The sequence below is a fragment of the Typopeltis vanoorti genome, chromosome 21, assembly GCF_054136105.1.
Source record: "Typopeltis vanoorti isolate ZY-2024b chromosome 21, IOZ_Tvanoo_1.0, whole genome shotgun sequence".
NCBI classification, from domain to species: domain Eukaryota; kingdom Metazoa; phylum Arthropoda; class Arachnida; order Uropygi; family Thelyphonidae; genus Typopeltis; species Typopeltis vanoorti.
The window spans coordinates 21,038,447-21,051,334 of NC_143569.1; the positions used below are offsets into that span (position 1 = coordinate 21,038,447).

Below are 12,888 nucleotides of genomic sequence, written 5' to 3' on the forward strand. Positions count from 1 at the left end.
AAGAGAGCTTACTAACTGTTTTGCTAAATTATAATGTGGGGGAATCACTAACATCTGCTTTAGGTCTATGGGGATGGGGGAAATTTGGTTTTGTATTTTTGGTAAACCATATATCCAGGAAGGATGAAAATTGAAGGGTTTGAATTTTTTTGTGGTTTCAAGAGTCCAGGAAGCAACCTTTTTGAGTATACTTTAATTTTTGATCTGTGACTTAGTGAGATCATAATCTAATCATGGTCTGTTGGTAGGCATCCTGTTATTGGATAGTGTGGATTTCCAGCTATGAGTCTTTTGACTCCTTGTAGTACCCATGTAAATAATAATATTAAAGCTAATCAGAATATCCATGTTATTTAAAATTAAGTCAAATTCCCTGTAGAAGTTTTAAAATGTGTAGAATTTTTTATATAGGATATAGTATGACCAGTGGGGGAGGGGGGTAAGAGAGCTTACTGTTTTGCAGAGCAGTATCTGAGAATGATGTCCATTTTTCTATTGTATTCACTGACATTAAGATTAACAGTAGCACTCCCTTTGCCAAATTTGGGTTTTTGCATGGTGATTATTGCTATTCTACTGTTATTCTTAATTCCAGTGAATATAATAGAAAAACTGACATTCTCAGAGACTATTCTACCTACAAACCTTTAGATTATGATCCACTAAATCACAGAATAAAAATTTAAAGTGGTGCCATGAAGATGCGAGGGAAGTGGATATGCATTTGGCTTAGGACCAGTCCTCCTGTCCATTATAGGAGGCATAACTTCCATTTGAACAGGAGCAAGTGCCCTTGGCCTTTTTGAAATCAGATTTAGATCTGCTAATGACTGTTTAGCACTTGCTCTATGCTTCAGCGTAGGCTGATATAGCTGGAGTTCTTGATTTCTGTCATCTATGGTAAGCTGAATTTTTTTTTTTTTTTATTCAGCTGTTTCTTACACTTTGTGTTGAACCAGGGCTTGGAAAGTGGATTAGTATTTTGGGTAGAATAGGGAATGAAAGCCTGCATGTCAGTGAGGATAATTTATTTGACTTACTAGGAGCAGGTGTTTGGGTTGGAGAAATGGAAGCAATAAGTTATACCATAGAAAGGAGAAGTAGAAATTTTGGAAGTCATCTGGCATCTTTGAAGTACTGCTAGAGGACTTGAAGTCAGGAGTGGTTGGGGATAAGGTGTTCTGTGAGAAAGGAGATTTGCATACTGCATGGAGAAGAGGAGATGGAACAGAAACCAGATATACTACTCTGGAGACCATACATGCATTTGCCACTTCAAGCATCCAGTAAGCCCAGTGGTGATATTTCACCAGGTCATGAAGGCCATCTACTACCTAGTAGGTCTAATTACAGGCAGAGGATGTATATTGTGCATTGCCTGCCCATATCTTCAACTATCAGGCATTAGACAAAGCCATCAGATTGGAGACCAACTAGGAGGGGAAGTAATGTAGACTTGGATTAAGGTGTGATGCTTCTATCCTATAGAGGAAAAGTCAAGCATCTGTAGTACTAAGCATCACTATGCAGTAGGTGAGTTTTATCACCATTGACCCTTTGCTTACTGGATGCTTTAAGTGACTGAAAATGGTTTTGGATTCTAGAGCAAAGACCTGTTTACTATTTTCTGTATTTCTTCTAGCATGCAATATGAGTGATATTTTCCAATTTTTGCCAGACATAATGAGAAGACTCAACATTTCTTTGAGGTCATGTCTTTAAAGTGGTTATTCTGGAGATCGGCTGTCCGATATGCAATCTAGCAGCCCAGTCATTAGCTGATCTGCAAGTTTCTTAATGCATTAGGAGGCTTGCAGATCAGCTAGCAAGTAATCTTTCTGCCACTATTTTGCCAAGTGTGCCTAATGGGAATCTGTATAGTGATGCATGTGTGTGTGGAGGAAACACTGCATAGCCCATATGCCACAATTTGCAGAGCAGTTAAATGATATTCCTCTCTTATATGGCTTTTAAAAGTCAAACAAATAGATGAAACCTCCCATAGCCTTCCAAATTCACTTCACAAATATATGTGATCTTAGATACAACCAAACTATGTTCATTTTCACGCTCTGTTCTGCAAAACTACACCTTTTTTTCTAACAGAACTCAAGTTTCACACAGAGGACATTTTACCTCACTTTATCTATTTACTTGATTCTTTTTCATCTCATAGGAGGCATCTATTTTTTAATTTTTTTTTTATCTTGAGTGGATAAAATTCTCTGTCATATTCAGTCATATTTGATAGAGTAGGGAATTTCTCCAGTTCAGCTTTCCTCATGATGAGGTCCTTTTACTTGGAGATTTTCATGTTCACATCTCTAGCTGGTTTTTGTTTTCCAACTACACAGACCAAACAGATAGAGATCTCATGACATTTGCTTTCACATGTGATTTTAAACAAATCATAACCAGTGTTGATTTCCTCTACACACACACACACACACACACACACACACACACACACACACACACACACACACACACACACACACACACACACACACACACACACACACACAGGCTCTTCCTCTCACCCATCCATTATGTTTCTGGCCTTATAAGAATGCCAATGAAATGAGCTTCCATTCCTCACTAGTGACCCTTCTCAGTATACTGTAGATGTTTTGTTCTCTAGACAATTCAATCTGCAATGTACTGTTGATTTCTTAACCTGTTGAGTACTCACACAGGCTGCCTCTCTCACGAATCCATATGTTTCTGGCATTATAACAGTGCCAAGTTTTGCAACTTATTTGGTTGTTGGGTTAGTCTCTCCTCTATTTTGATGCAAAGACTTGCACTGAATGTATTAATTAAGAAATTCTTATTAATATGAATACAGTTATTCCCTGATCCCCTTTAAATTCTTATTCCTTAGTTAAGCCTTGGTTCTCCAGAAGTGTTCCAAGCCTACAAGAGAAGAACAGGAATATTGTGATGTTTTTTACTAAAATCTCCATCTTCCTTTTGCATTTTGGAAATATGTGGATTAGTTTGAGGGATGAATGGAGCAATGAGAGAGACTGCATTTAAATAGTTTGGGTTGGGAGACTAATGCTGGAAGGGAGAGTAATAGCTGCAGTGAACAGAACCACTGAGAGGGGAAGAGATGATGTGGAAGAGCAGGACCTTAGAGCTTGTGAATGGAGATATGAGTGAACAGAATGAGAGAAAAAAGGGGCCTAAGACACAGGGAAATCAACAGGTATCATTTGCTTATGTTGCTTGCCTTTGGACAAATGCCACAGAAGTTTGTAGCCAAGTGACTTCTCTTGATATCTCCAAGGTATTTGATCAGATTTGGCAGAAAGGTCTGTTAAGTAAGCCTCCATGATATGTTCTGGCTTCTACAACCAGATTGCCATCTGTTTTGTCAGGATACATGTGATGAACTTTCATCCATAAACTTTGCAACTAATTCTGGTGTTCACAATGCTTCATTCTTCATCTGCTGTCCTTGGTCTTATCTTAATGATCTTCTTAAGTTTACTGCAAATCCAACAGATTTTCTGATAATTCTACACTTGCGTCCTTCTCCTATTAGACAAACCTTGTACTACACAAATCACTGAAATTTTTAGAACTAATAGGATTATTGGAACTCCATTGAATAAGAGTTTGGAGATAAGAATACAGGTTCTTAAACAACCCTAAATTCTGATCTCCAAAGCATTTTTGTTGGGTGTTCTGATAACCTTGTTAATTTCAGTACTGCCACCAAAACTCAGTTATGTTTTGTTTCTTGCAAAAAAAAAAAAAAGTCTTACTTTTGACAACATCCAAATTTCTACACAGGATGATATTTCTCTTTTTGAGATTACCCTAACATGAAACCTGTCCTAGCATATTACAATTGGCTCTCACTATAGCAAACACTGTTATTAGGCACTTGCTCAGAATAATAAACTACTGCAAAGGCATATGACAGAATACCGGATTATAGGAGATACTGAGATAGGAGTGTTGGTATCTTGCTCCACCTTTGCAACGAGTTGCCGTGGTGTGTACCACCTTAACCCAGTCCTGAAGATACTTTCAGGCGCAAACTTTGTTTGCTCACACTTGGATAAAGGATTAAACTAAATTTATTATACTCTAACCAAGTGAAAAATAAACTTTCAACATCTTTCTCTAAATCCAGAGTAAATTATTAAAAAAGGGTGGCACACCAATTGGCAATTCCTATAGGTAGAGATGACCTGCTAATGCTTCTGCCTGATCTGCCTGATATCTCTACTTGGGCCTGGCTCCCACTGAAGAGACCTCAATAAAGGTCGAAACTAGTCTGGGTAGTGGCCCTTCCCTTAATGCATAACATTAGACATATCCGCAAGGAGATGTGTTTTGCATTATATAGGAGATACTGAGATAGGAGTGTTGGTAGCTTGCTCCACCTTTGCAATGAGTTGCCCTGGTGTGTACCACCTTAACCCAGTCCTGAAGATACTTTCAGGCGCAAACTTTGTTTGCTCACACTTGGATAAAGGATTAAACTAAATTTATTATGACAGAATACCATATTGAAAGCTGTTACAAAAGTTGGAACAAATGGGAATAATATGAAGCTGGTAGGAAAGGTGTGTGTGTGTGGGGGGGGGGGGAATTAGCTGATAGACAGACACCAGAGAGCAGTATATGAGGAGTGGATTTTAGGAGAATGAGGGTGACTAGTGCAGTACCACAGGATTCTGTACCAGGGCCACTACTCTTGAATATGTATATTAATGATATTAGGGACATATTTAGGGAAGGGGGTATACGAGTATTCAGTTGTTTGCTGATGATGCAGAACTAAGTTGATAAAGATGATGTATATACAAAAGTTTGGGGAATTTGAATATCACACATGAACCACTTGTTGTGTACCAAGGTAGGCAGTGTGTATACTCATAACCTTGGTTATGAGTATACACACTGCCTACCTTGCACACTGCCTACCTTGGTACACACTGCCTACCTTGGTACACAACAAGTGGTTCATATGTGCTATGAGTATACATCTGGTAACAGCATCACATCCAACCCTCTGAAACCCTCTTGTTCCCTCCATCACATGTTGTTTCAGGTAAGTATCCCTTAGTAACTGTATAAAATTCCCCCTAATGATTCATTGGTATCTTCCTGTGGACCCTTGGTCTATCGCAGCAACCAACAATATATTTTGTCCTGTTGCCCTCTATTTTGCATAAGATAGCTTAAAATGAATGATTTCTCTCAGATGTAACTGTTTAATTAGAATTTTTTGTTGGTTGAAGTTTTTTGGCTATCTTCAGCAATACTGCTTTTCCCTGTATCCTCCCTGAAAATGCAATACCCTTTACATTCTTCCCTTGTAACTATCATTTTCTGTCAACCAGATTTCACTGATATTTATTATTTTTGGCCAAGTTGAGCTGATCAATAGCAAAAACATTGACAGTGACCCTATGTTTCTGCAATTGGATCAATGCCAAAAATTAATCAAAATATCTTGATGAGTATCTTTAAAAAATATCTGATCTAAACACAGAATAATCTAACAAATTTATCAAAATCAATGCACACATCCTACCTTCCTCCTCCCACTTTGACTTCCACCGTGTGTGAAATAAACATATGAAGCGGTTATAGCTCAGTTAAAAATCTGTCCATCTACACACTTTTTAAGATGAAATTTAAGTATTAAAAGTTCAAATTTATTTTACTACTTTCCCTAAACACATTCTTATTAAAGATCATATTATAGAAGCTCAAACTAAATTTGAAAGTGATGCCACCAAAAATATGCTTTTTAAAATGGTAAATAATGGTAAAATAGTTTTAGTAAATAATTCCAAAACAAAATTTACCCTTCACCTTTCTCCATCAAAATAATAATAATAATAATATGAATCTTCTTATCAATATAGCAGATAAAGATGATATTACTATTATAATCAACAAAATCATGAATGACAATAAAATTTTATATTTTGTCAGCAACACCAAATACTTATAAAATAATTACAGAAGACCCTACTTCCAATATCATAAAACAAAGTGAAATCTTTTATATCAATGTAAAGAAGAAGAAAACCTATATAAATACACCACTAAAAAATCTCTCCTCTACAATGATACTCTCTTACTATTTTTTGGACAAGTAAATGTACACAAACCATTCTATCCTATAAACTCATATTTTCACACCAGGTTTTATAGCAGCTTTCCATGCTTGTTCAACAAGTCTTCCAAATGGTAGGTCTTTCTTGACCTACCATTTGGAAGACTTGTTGGAAGACCTACCATGAGGATGTTGTACCTTGGAGGTGGAGAAAAAAAAAAGTGGGGAGTGGACCAAAAAGCAGAAATAAAATTACTTGGAGTTCTGGTTATGATTTACATTTTTTTATTTTATTTTGTATGATGATACAATGTCTGTGGGCCCCTTTTATCAGAAGGTATGGCACCATCTCAATCCACACTATTTTATCTGGGCTCAGGACCAACATTACAGATGAATCAGGTCTATGAATGGGAGGAACCGTTTTTTAACCATTCCTGACTGTAATCCATGTGTGTTCATGGGGCTGATTTACCTGTTATGGGGGACGAAAAACCTTTCTAGGTGAAAATACCCCCTGCCTCTGTATGAGACCAGCTAACTTACTTTTCATCGAAAGTGACCAGATAAAGGTTCCTCACGTCATGGACAGAATCGAATCCAGGTCTTTCCGACCAAAGGGCTTCATCTATACCGACTAAGTTATGGAGGCTTGTTGGCTATGATGCTAATAGCATATAAAAAGTCTGTGATTCAGGATTGAGTTTGATATCAGCATGATTCTCTCTAGCTTTTCCTACTGAATCTCCATTGCTGGCCTAAGTGGATTAAGAAAGTAGCATTTAGAATATGATAAAACTGATAAGAATGCAGCAGTACAAATATGTTGGTTGTCTTATTTCTTTATAGATACAGATCACATAATCTATTGAGTTAGCAAGAACATTTTTTGATGATATTAGTATAGAAACATTCTTTTGAATGCTAAGTTATTATTTTTTATAATTCAAGTTCAAAGAAAAAAAATCAGTTTTTATTCAACAGCCTGATGAATGTTAATAAGTGGTGTTAATTTGGCAAAGATTTTTATTTATTAAATGTAAAGTTTATTAAATTATGTAATGATTTATGACTTTCATGACTATTCAACATAATTTTCTTTTAATTTCATTTCATTATGGTATAGATTTATTGAATTTATGAAAAACTACAGTAGTCCTAGTATGGAGATAGCTTTCAAGGCAGAGGTAGTATGCTTTGTCTAAATTTATTATGAAACCTATAAGTAAAGCATTTTTTGATATTAATGATTAAATGCATTGCCAGGTGTTGTGAATATATATATATATATATATATATATATATATATATATATATATTATTTTTGAGTCTGATTCATTGTATTAGATATGTATTTCTGTGATATCTCCTCGATTGAATCTGACTCCAAAGATTTGTTTATAATAGTAATTATTATTACTATTAAAAATAAAAGAAACAAAATTCACATAAAAATTGATCTTAAAAAAATTCTAAATAACACTACAATAGTTACAGTAAGATAATGATCAGCAAATTCCTAATTATATTTAAAAATGTAATTTGTTGACCATTGGTGTGTTAAATATCAAAGCTGGATAACTGGGAGGAGATCTTCATATAGTCTTTTAAGTACCTGGTTGATACTTAAAATGGTACCTATTGGTCAGAAAGGCTTCTGATGTACAATAAGATGACAACAGCATTGGACGTTGGAGATGGATTACCTCATGTTAAGTTGATAGTCAAAGAGCAGATGGGCTTGGATATTAGACTAGTACATTGGATTGGAAATTGCTGTCTGATAAGTGTCAGCAAGTTGTGTATAGGGGAGCAATATCCCAGAAGAGGAAAGTCACTAGTGGTGTGCTTCGGGGATCTGTTTTAGGGCCATTGCTGTTTAACCTGCATGATAATAATATTGGAGAAGATTTGAATGGGGGTATATAGTTGTTTCCAGATGATGCAAAGTTAGGATGAACTCTGAAGACTAGAGCAGATATTGTGGCTTTACTTGAATAGACAGACTGAATGGGCATGCAAGTGGGAGATTCCAGTTCAGTGTTGCAAAATGTAAGGTTTTAAAATTTGGAAAACAAAGATGGGAATTTATTTCTGGTGGGAATATATTGTAGGAGGTGTAGGAAATAAGAGTTCTTGAAGTGATGGTGGATAATGATCTAAAATTTGAAGGACATATTGCCAAAATTGTGAGCACAGCATAACCACTTCACGTATTGACTTGTAGAAGTAAGGAGATTCTGGTTCCATTGTATAAGGCTTTGATTAGGCTATATATGGACTACTGTGCACAGATTTGGTCACTTGGATTTTAAAAGGCAATCTCTTGCTAACCATAAAATTTGGAATGTTGAATATGAAGAAAGGTTGATGTAGTTTGCAGAGTCTAGTGGTTAGGAGGAAAAGGTTTGATATGATAGAGACATACAAGTTGGTAAGGGATTGTCATAGGATTAATGTTGAAGAGGTTTTTCTTAAAATGGTGAGAGATAACAAGAGGTCATCCCTGGAAGCTGTATAAGGAGGGTTTGAGCAAAGGAGTGAGAATCAGGTTTTTTACATAGAGTTGTGAATAATAGCAGTATACCACATTGGTGGAACTGTACTCCAGGAGATTGATGAGACCAGGGACTTGGAAGTGTTGGTGGATAGGGAGATGAAGTTTAGGGGGCACATTGCAAAAGTGGCTAAATCAGTTCATCAACTCACTTGGTTGTTGAAAAATACTTTGACGAGCAGAGATAAGCAAGTTATTGTTCCTCTGTACCGAGCCTTGATAAGACCTTATCTCGACTACTGTGCCCAGATTTGGTCACCTAGGTTTCTTGTTGATGGGGAGGAGGTGGAGAGGATCCAGAGGTGAGTGACCAAGATGATAGCAGGTCTATGGAATGAACCTTATGAGAACAGGTTGAAGATTTGTGAGTTGCAGAAATTGATTGATAGGCAGAAAAGGGGAGATATGATTGAGACATTCAAGTTGCTGAAGGGTTTCTATAGGATTAATTCAGAGGATATTTTTGAGATCAGGACTGGTGGCGGAAGAACTAGGGGACATCTATGGAAGCTGGGCAAGAGTGTGGTTAGCAAGGGTGTTAGAGCTGGATTCTTTACTTTTAGAGTGGTAAATGAGTGGAATAAGCTGCCAGAGTCTGTTGTGGGTGCTATGACAGTGAGTGAGTTCAAGGCAAGGTATGATAGATACTGTGAGAATGTCGAATAGTTGTGTGGACACAATGTTTGGGGCCTCCCTTGATGAGTCTAAGGACTCCCTGGAGTCGCCCGTAATAATAATAATTGGAATCCATTGCTTGAGAGCATGGTGCCTGTAAAGAGTTGGAATGTGTTCAAGGCATAGTATAATGAGCTGTGTATATGATGAAATGGACCTCCTAGATGAGTCTGTGACTCCATAGGGTCTAAGGATAATAATAGTATTCTGGAGACTATTTATTAAGTTTAGAAATGCAGGAAAGAGTACTATGAAAGGAATCAGAGATCATAAAGATTACATGAAAACTAAAGATAAAAATATGAATGAATGCGTAATGTTGATGTTTATGTGGAGAGTTGAATAAATGACAGGAGCAAATGTAGGAAGTTCAGTACATTGGTGGACCATGAAGCTTTTTGAAACAGAGTAAGGAACACCTCATCATAAGTGAAATGGATGCTGAGGAAAATTGTGTGAGAAACTATTTTCAGTAAAAAGTGCCTGGCTAACCATAAAAAATCTGTGAGAATGATGGTGAAAAACAGAGTGCAGACATCAGCAAGAAGATGAACGTAGTTGATGGCAAAAATGCATGTGCTACTGGTAATAAAATAGCAAGAGAAAATGATAGTGAAAAAATTATGCAAAATTTGAAATATGAGTTAGTGAAGATGAGGCAAGAGATGATGTGGAGTGAAATTACAAGAATTATAGATATGTAAGGAAGAGTGAAGTGAATGATATCTGAATGAAGAGGTAACAAAACACTTGCGTCTTTGTATGGGGGATTTCATTATCAGAGGTGTGGTGAACAAGAAGATAAAGGTTTATTTTCTGGGAGGTAGGATAATTAGAGTGATTGAGCATTGAATATGAGGAATAAGTGAGCAAAATAGTTGGTAGTGGTAATAGGAACAAATTACTTGATGGAAAACAAGGAGAATGTTAAGAATAGATATCAGGAGGTTGTTGAGAAGAATAAAAGTTAATATTGTTATATGAAAGATTGTCGGTGTGTTGTTGCCCTGGTTTGACAGTGATGAGATGAGACAGAGAGCAAGAATTATGAATATGTTAGCAGTAGGGACATATATACTGGGTGTGCTGTGAACATCCACAGAATAGCAATACCACCAATATATTTTTACATTTATTCCTGTTAAAGACTCCCTGATTGTTTCTTGGCTTCACATAATTTCTAAAATTAAATACAATACACTAATGCTTCATTAAGAAGACACTTTTTGATGTGTAAACATTGCATCACATTCACGTTAATAGCCCCAGGTGTGTAGAATTGATTATCGCAAATACAGACACCTTTGAGTCATTTGAACAAATGGTGCAGCTGGTCACATTCTTAGCATTTCAATGTTTCAAACCACCCAGAAGGCAGGGTGTGCACTAAGACAATAGCCCAGAAATCAGTAGCTGTGATTAGTTATTGTGTCAACCTATCCAATTGGACATTGTCAATTGTCATGAGTTGTGTTTTTGTTTTCTAAGCTTCATCTGTTTTGCACACGTGATGAGCCCTTGACTCCATTGAAGTCTTGAAGGGTTACTAGTGGGGTTCCACAGGACTCAGTACTGGGACAATATATCTTTATATCAGTGACATTATCAGTGGATTGCAAGAGGATATTCAGTTGTTTGCATATGATGCGAAACTGGGAAGGATTATTAGTAATAGTGCAGATGTAGTAGCCCTGCAGGAGGATTTGAATAAACTAGACAGATGAGGAAATGAATGGGAGTGTTGGTTTAATGCAGCAAAATGTAAAGTCTTGAAGTTTGATATCGATCGATGGGAGGCTGCATACTCGATTTAAGGAGCTGTACTGGAATAAGTATGGAAGACGATATCTGGGGTTGATGATTTATAGAAACCTGCAATTTAGGAGATATATTGCAAAGGTGGTGAAGGTAACACAGAGGATTGCTGCAATAATGAGGACACTGACCTGCAGAGATAAAAGGGTTATCATTCTGTCGTATAAGACTCTGATCAGACCACACTTAAACTATTGTTCTCAGATTTGGTCCCCAGGATTTGAAAGGGGATAAATTAACTGTGGAAATTGTAAAGAGGCAGATAACAAAGATGGTTTCAGGACTGTACAATGTTAGTTATGAGGATTAGCTGAGGGAATGTGGACTGCAGAGTTTGGTGGATAGAAGGAGAGGTGATATGATTGAGACTTTTAAACTGTTGAAAGGTTGTTACAGGGTTGACACTGGGGAGTTCTTTCACTTGGTTGAACAGAATAGGGGCCTGTCTGGGAAGGAATGATGACAAGAGGCCATCCCTGGAAGTTATGAAAGTAAACCGTGAGCAAGAGGGTGAGGAGTGGTTTCTTTGCATGGAGGATGGTTGAACCATGGAATGCACTGCCTGATGAGAGAGAGAACGATCAATGAGTGGTATGATAGACTTTGTGTTTCTTAGGTGGGACCTCCCCTCGATGAGACTTGATAGACTTTGTGTTTTTTAGGAAGGACCTCCAACGATGAGTCTTTTGACTCCATGGAGGCCTGGATAATAATAATAACTTCACATCACTTACCTTAGTATCCCATAATGCAAAGCACATATCCTTTCTGTTATGTATAATGCTATGCAATATGGGAAAGATCACTACTCAGAACGGTTTTGACCTTTATTGAGGTCTCGTCAATGGGAACCAGAGCTAGAGGTGATGGCCCTTATAAGGACTGGCTTAAAGGGGCGAAGCAAGAATGCTTTTCATCTTCCCTGTTTTCTGTAGAGGACAGTGTAGGGATAAGGTGTTATTGAGCTATTAAAGTTCTGATCATGGCAGGAGGGTAACAGCAATAGCCGAGTCTCAGTTAGAACTTCATTGGCTACAGCATTGCCATCCATTACCTTCCAAGGGTATTAATCACCACATCTCACAGTCTATCCAAATCTCCTTCCTTTTCCAATCAGAGGTGATGGCAAGGTTGAAGTAATGCAGGTCATATTTTCATATATGAGTTGCCAAAAGGTGTCACAGCTTATTATTAAAATACTGTGGATTAGAGATAGTTGTTGGAAGTTTTTTCCACTTGGTTATACTATAAATTAAAGATACCAAGAAATTATATTACCTTAGCTACTTAGGTGGGGTTAGAAGAACACCAGTCGTACATCCAGTACCTTGAACCCGAACAGTCTGGAATTGCAGAACATGCCATCAACACCAGACATAGAGTTAAGTGGAACAAAACAAAAGTCATTCACGAAAGTCTGTTCCTAATGGAACAGCTATAGAAAGAAACATGTAAAACATTACTTCACTCTCCTAACCTAAACACATCCGATGGTCTTTCCTCCTTGTGGGAGATAGTACTTTATAAAGCAGCAAATCTCTCCTAATATATAATTGTATACACATATATATATTAAAAAAATAAAATAATAATAATAATAATTATGATAATTTAATAATTAATAATTATTATTTAATAATTAAATAACTAAATAATTAAATTTAAAATAAAAAAATAATAATTAAATAAATTTAGGAAATTTAACTTTAGCTACTTAGGTGGCGCTTTGTGAATATAACAGTTATTGTTTAAT

The 12,888-nt window shown here is 36.7% G+C and overlaps 1 protein-coding gene across 5 annotated transcripts in view; it reads left to right on the plus strand.

Annotated features, from left to right (window-relative positions):
• Positions 1 to 12,888, plus strand: part of LOC150094665 (NPC intracellular cholesterol transporter 1-like) — a 537,686-nt gene that overhangs the window by 252,900 nt on the left and 271,898 nt on the right. For all 5 annotated transcript variants that reach the window (XM_090411500.1, XM_090411501.1, XM_090411502.1 and 2 more), the window contains exon 12: positions 7,215 to 7,275. In XM_090411500.1, the coding sequence (XP_090267626.1) occupies positions 7,215 to 7,275 (61 nt within the window). The remainder of the gene's footprint in view (positions 1 to 7,214; positions 7,276 to 12,888) is intronic.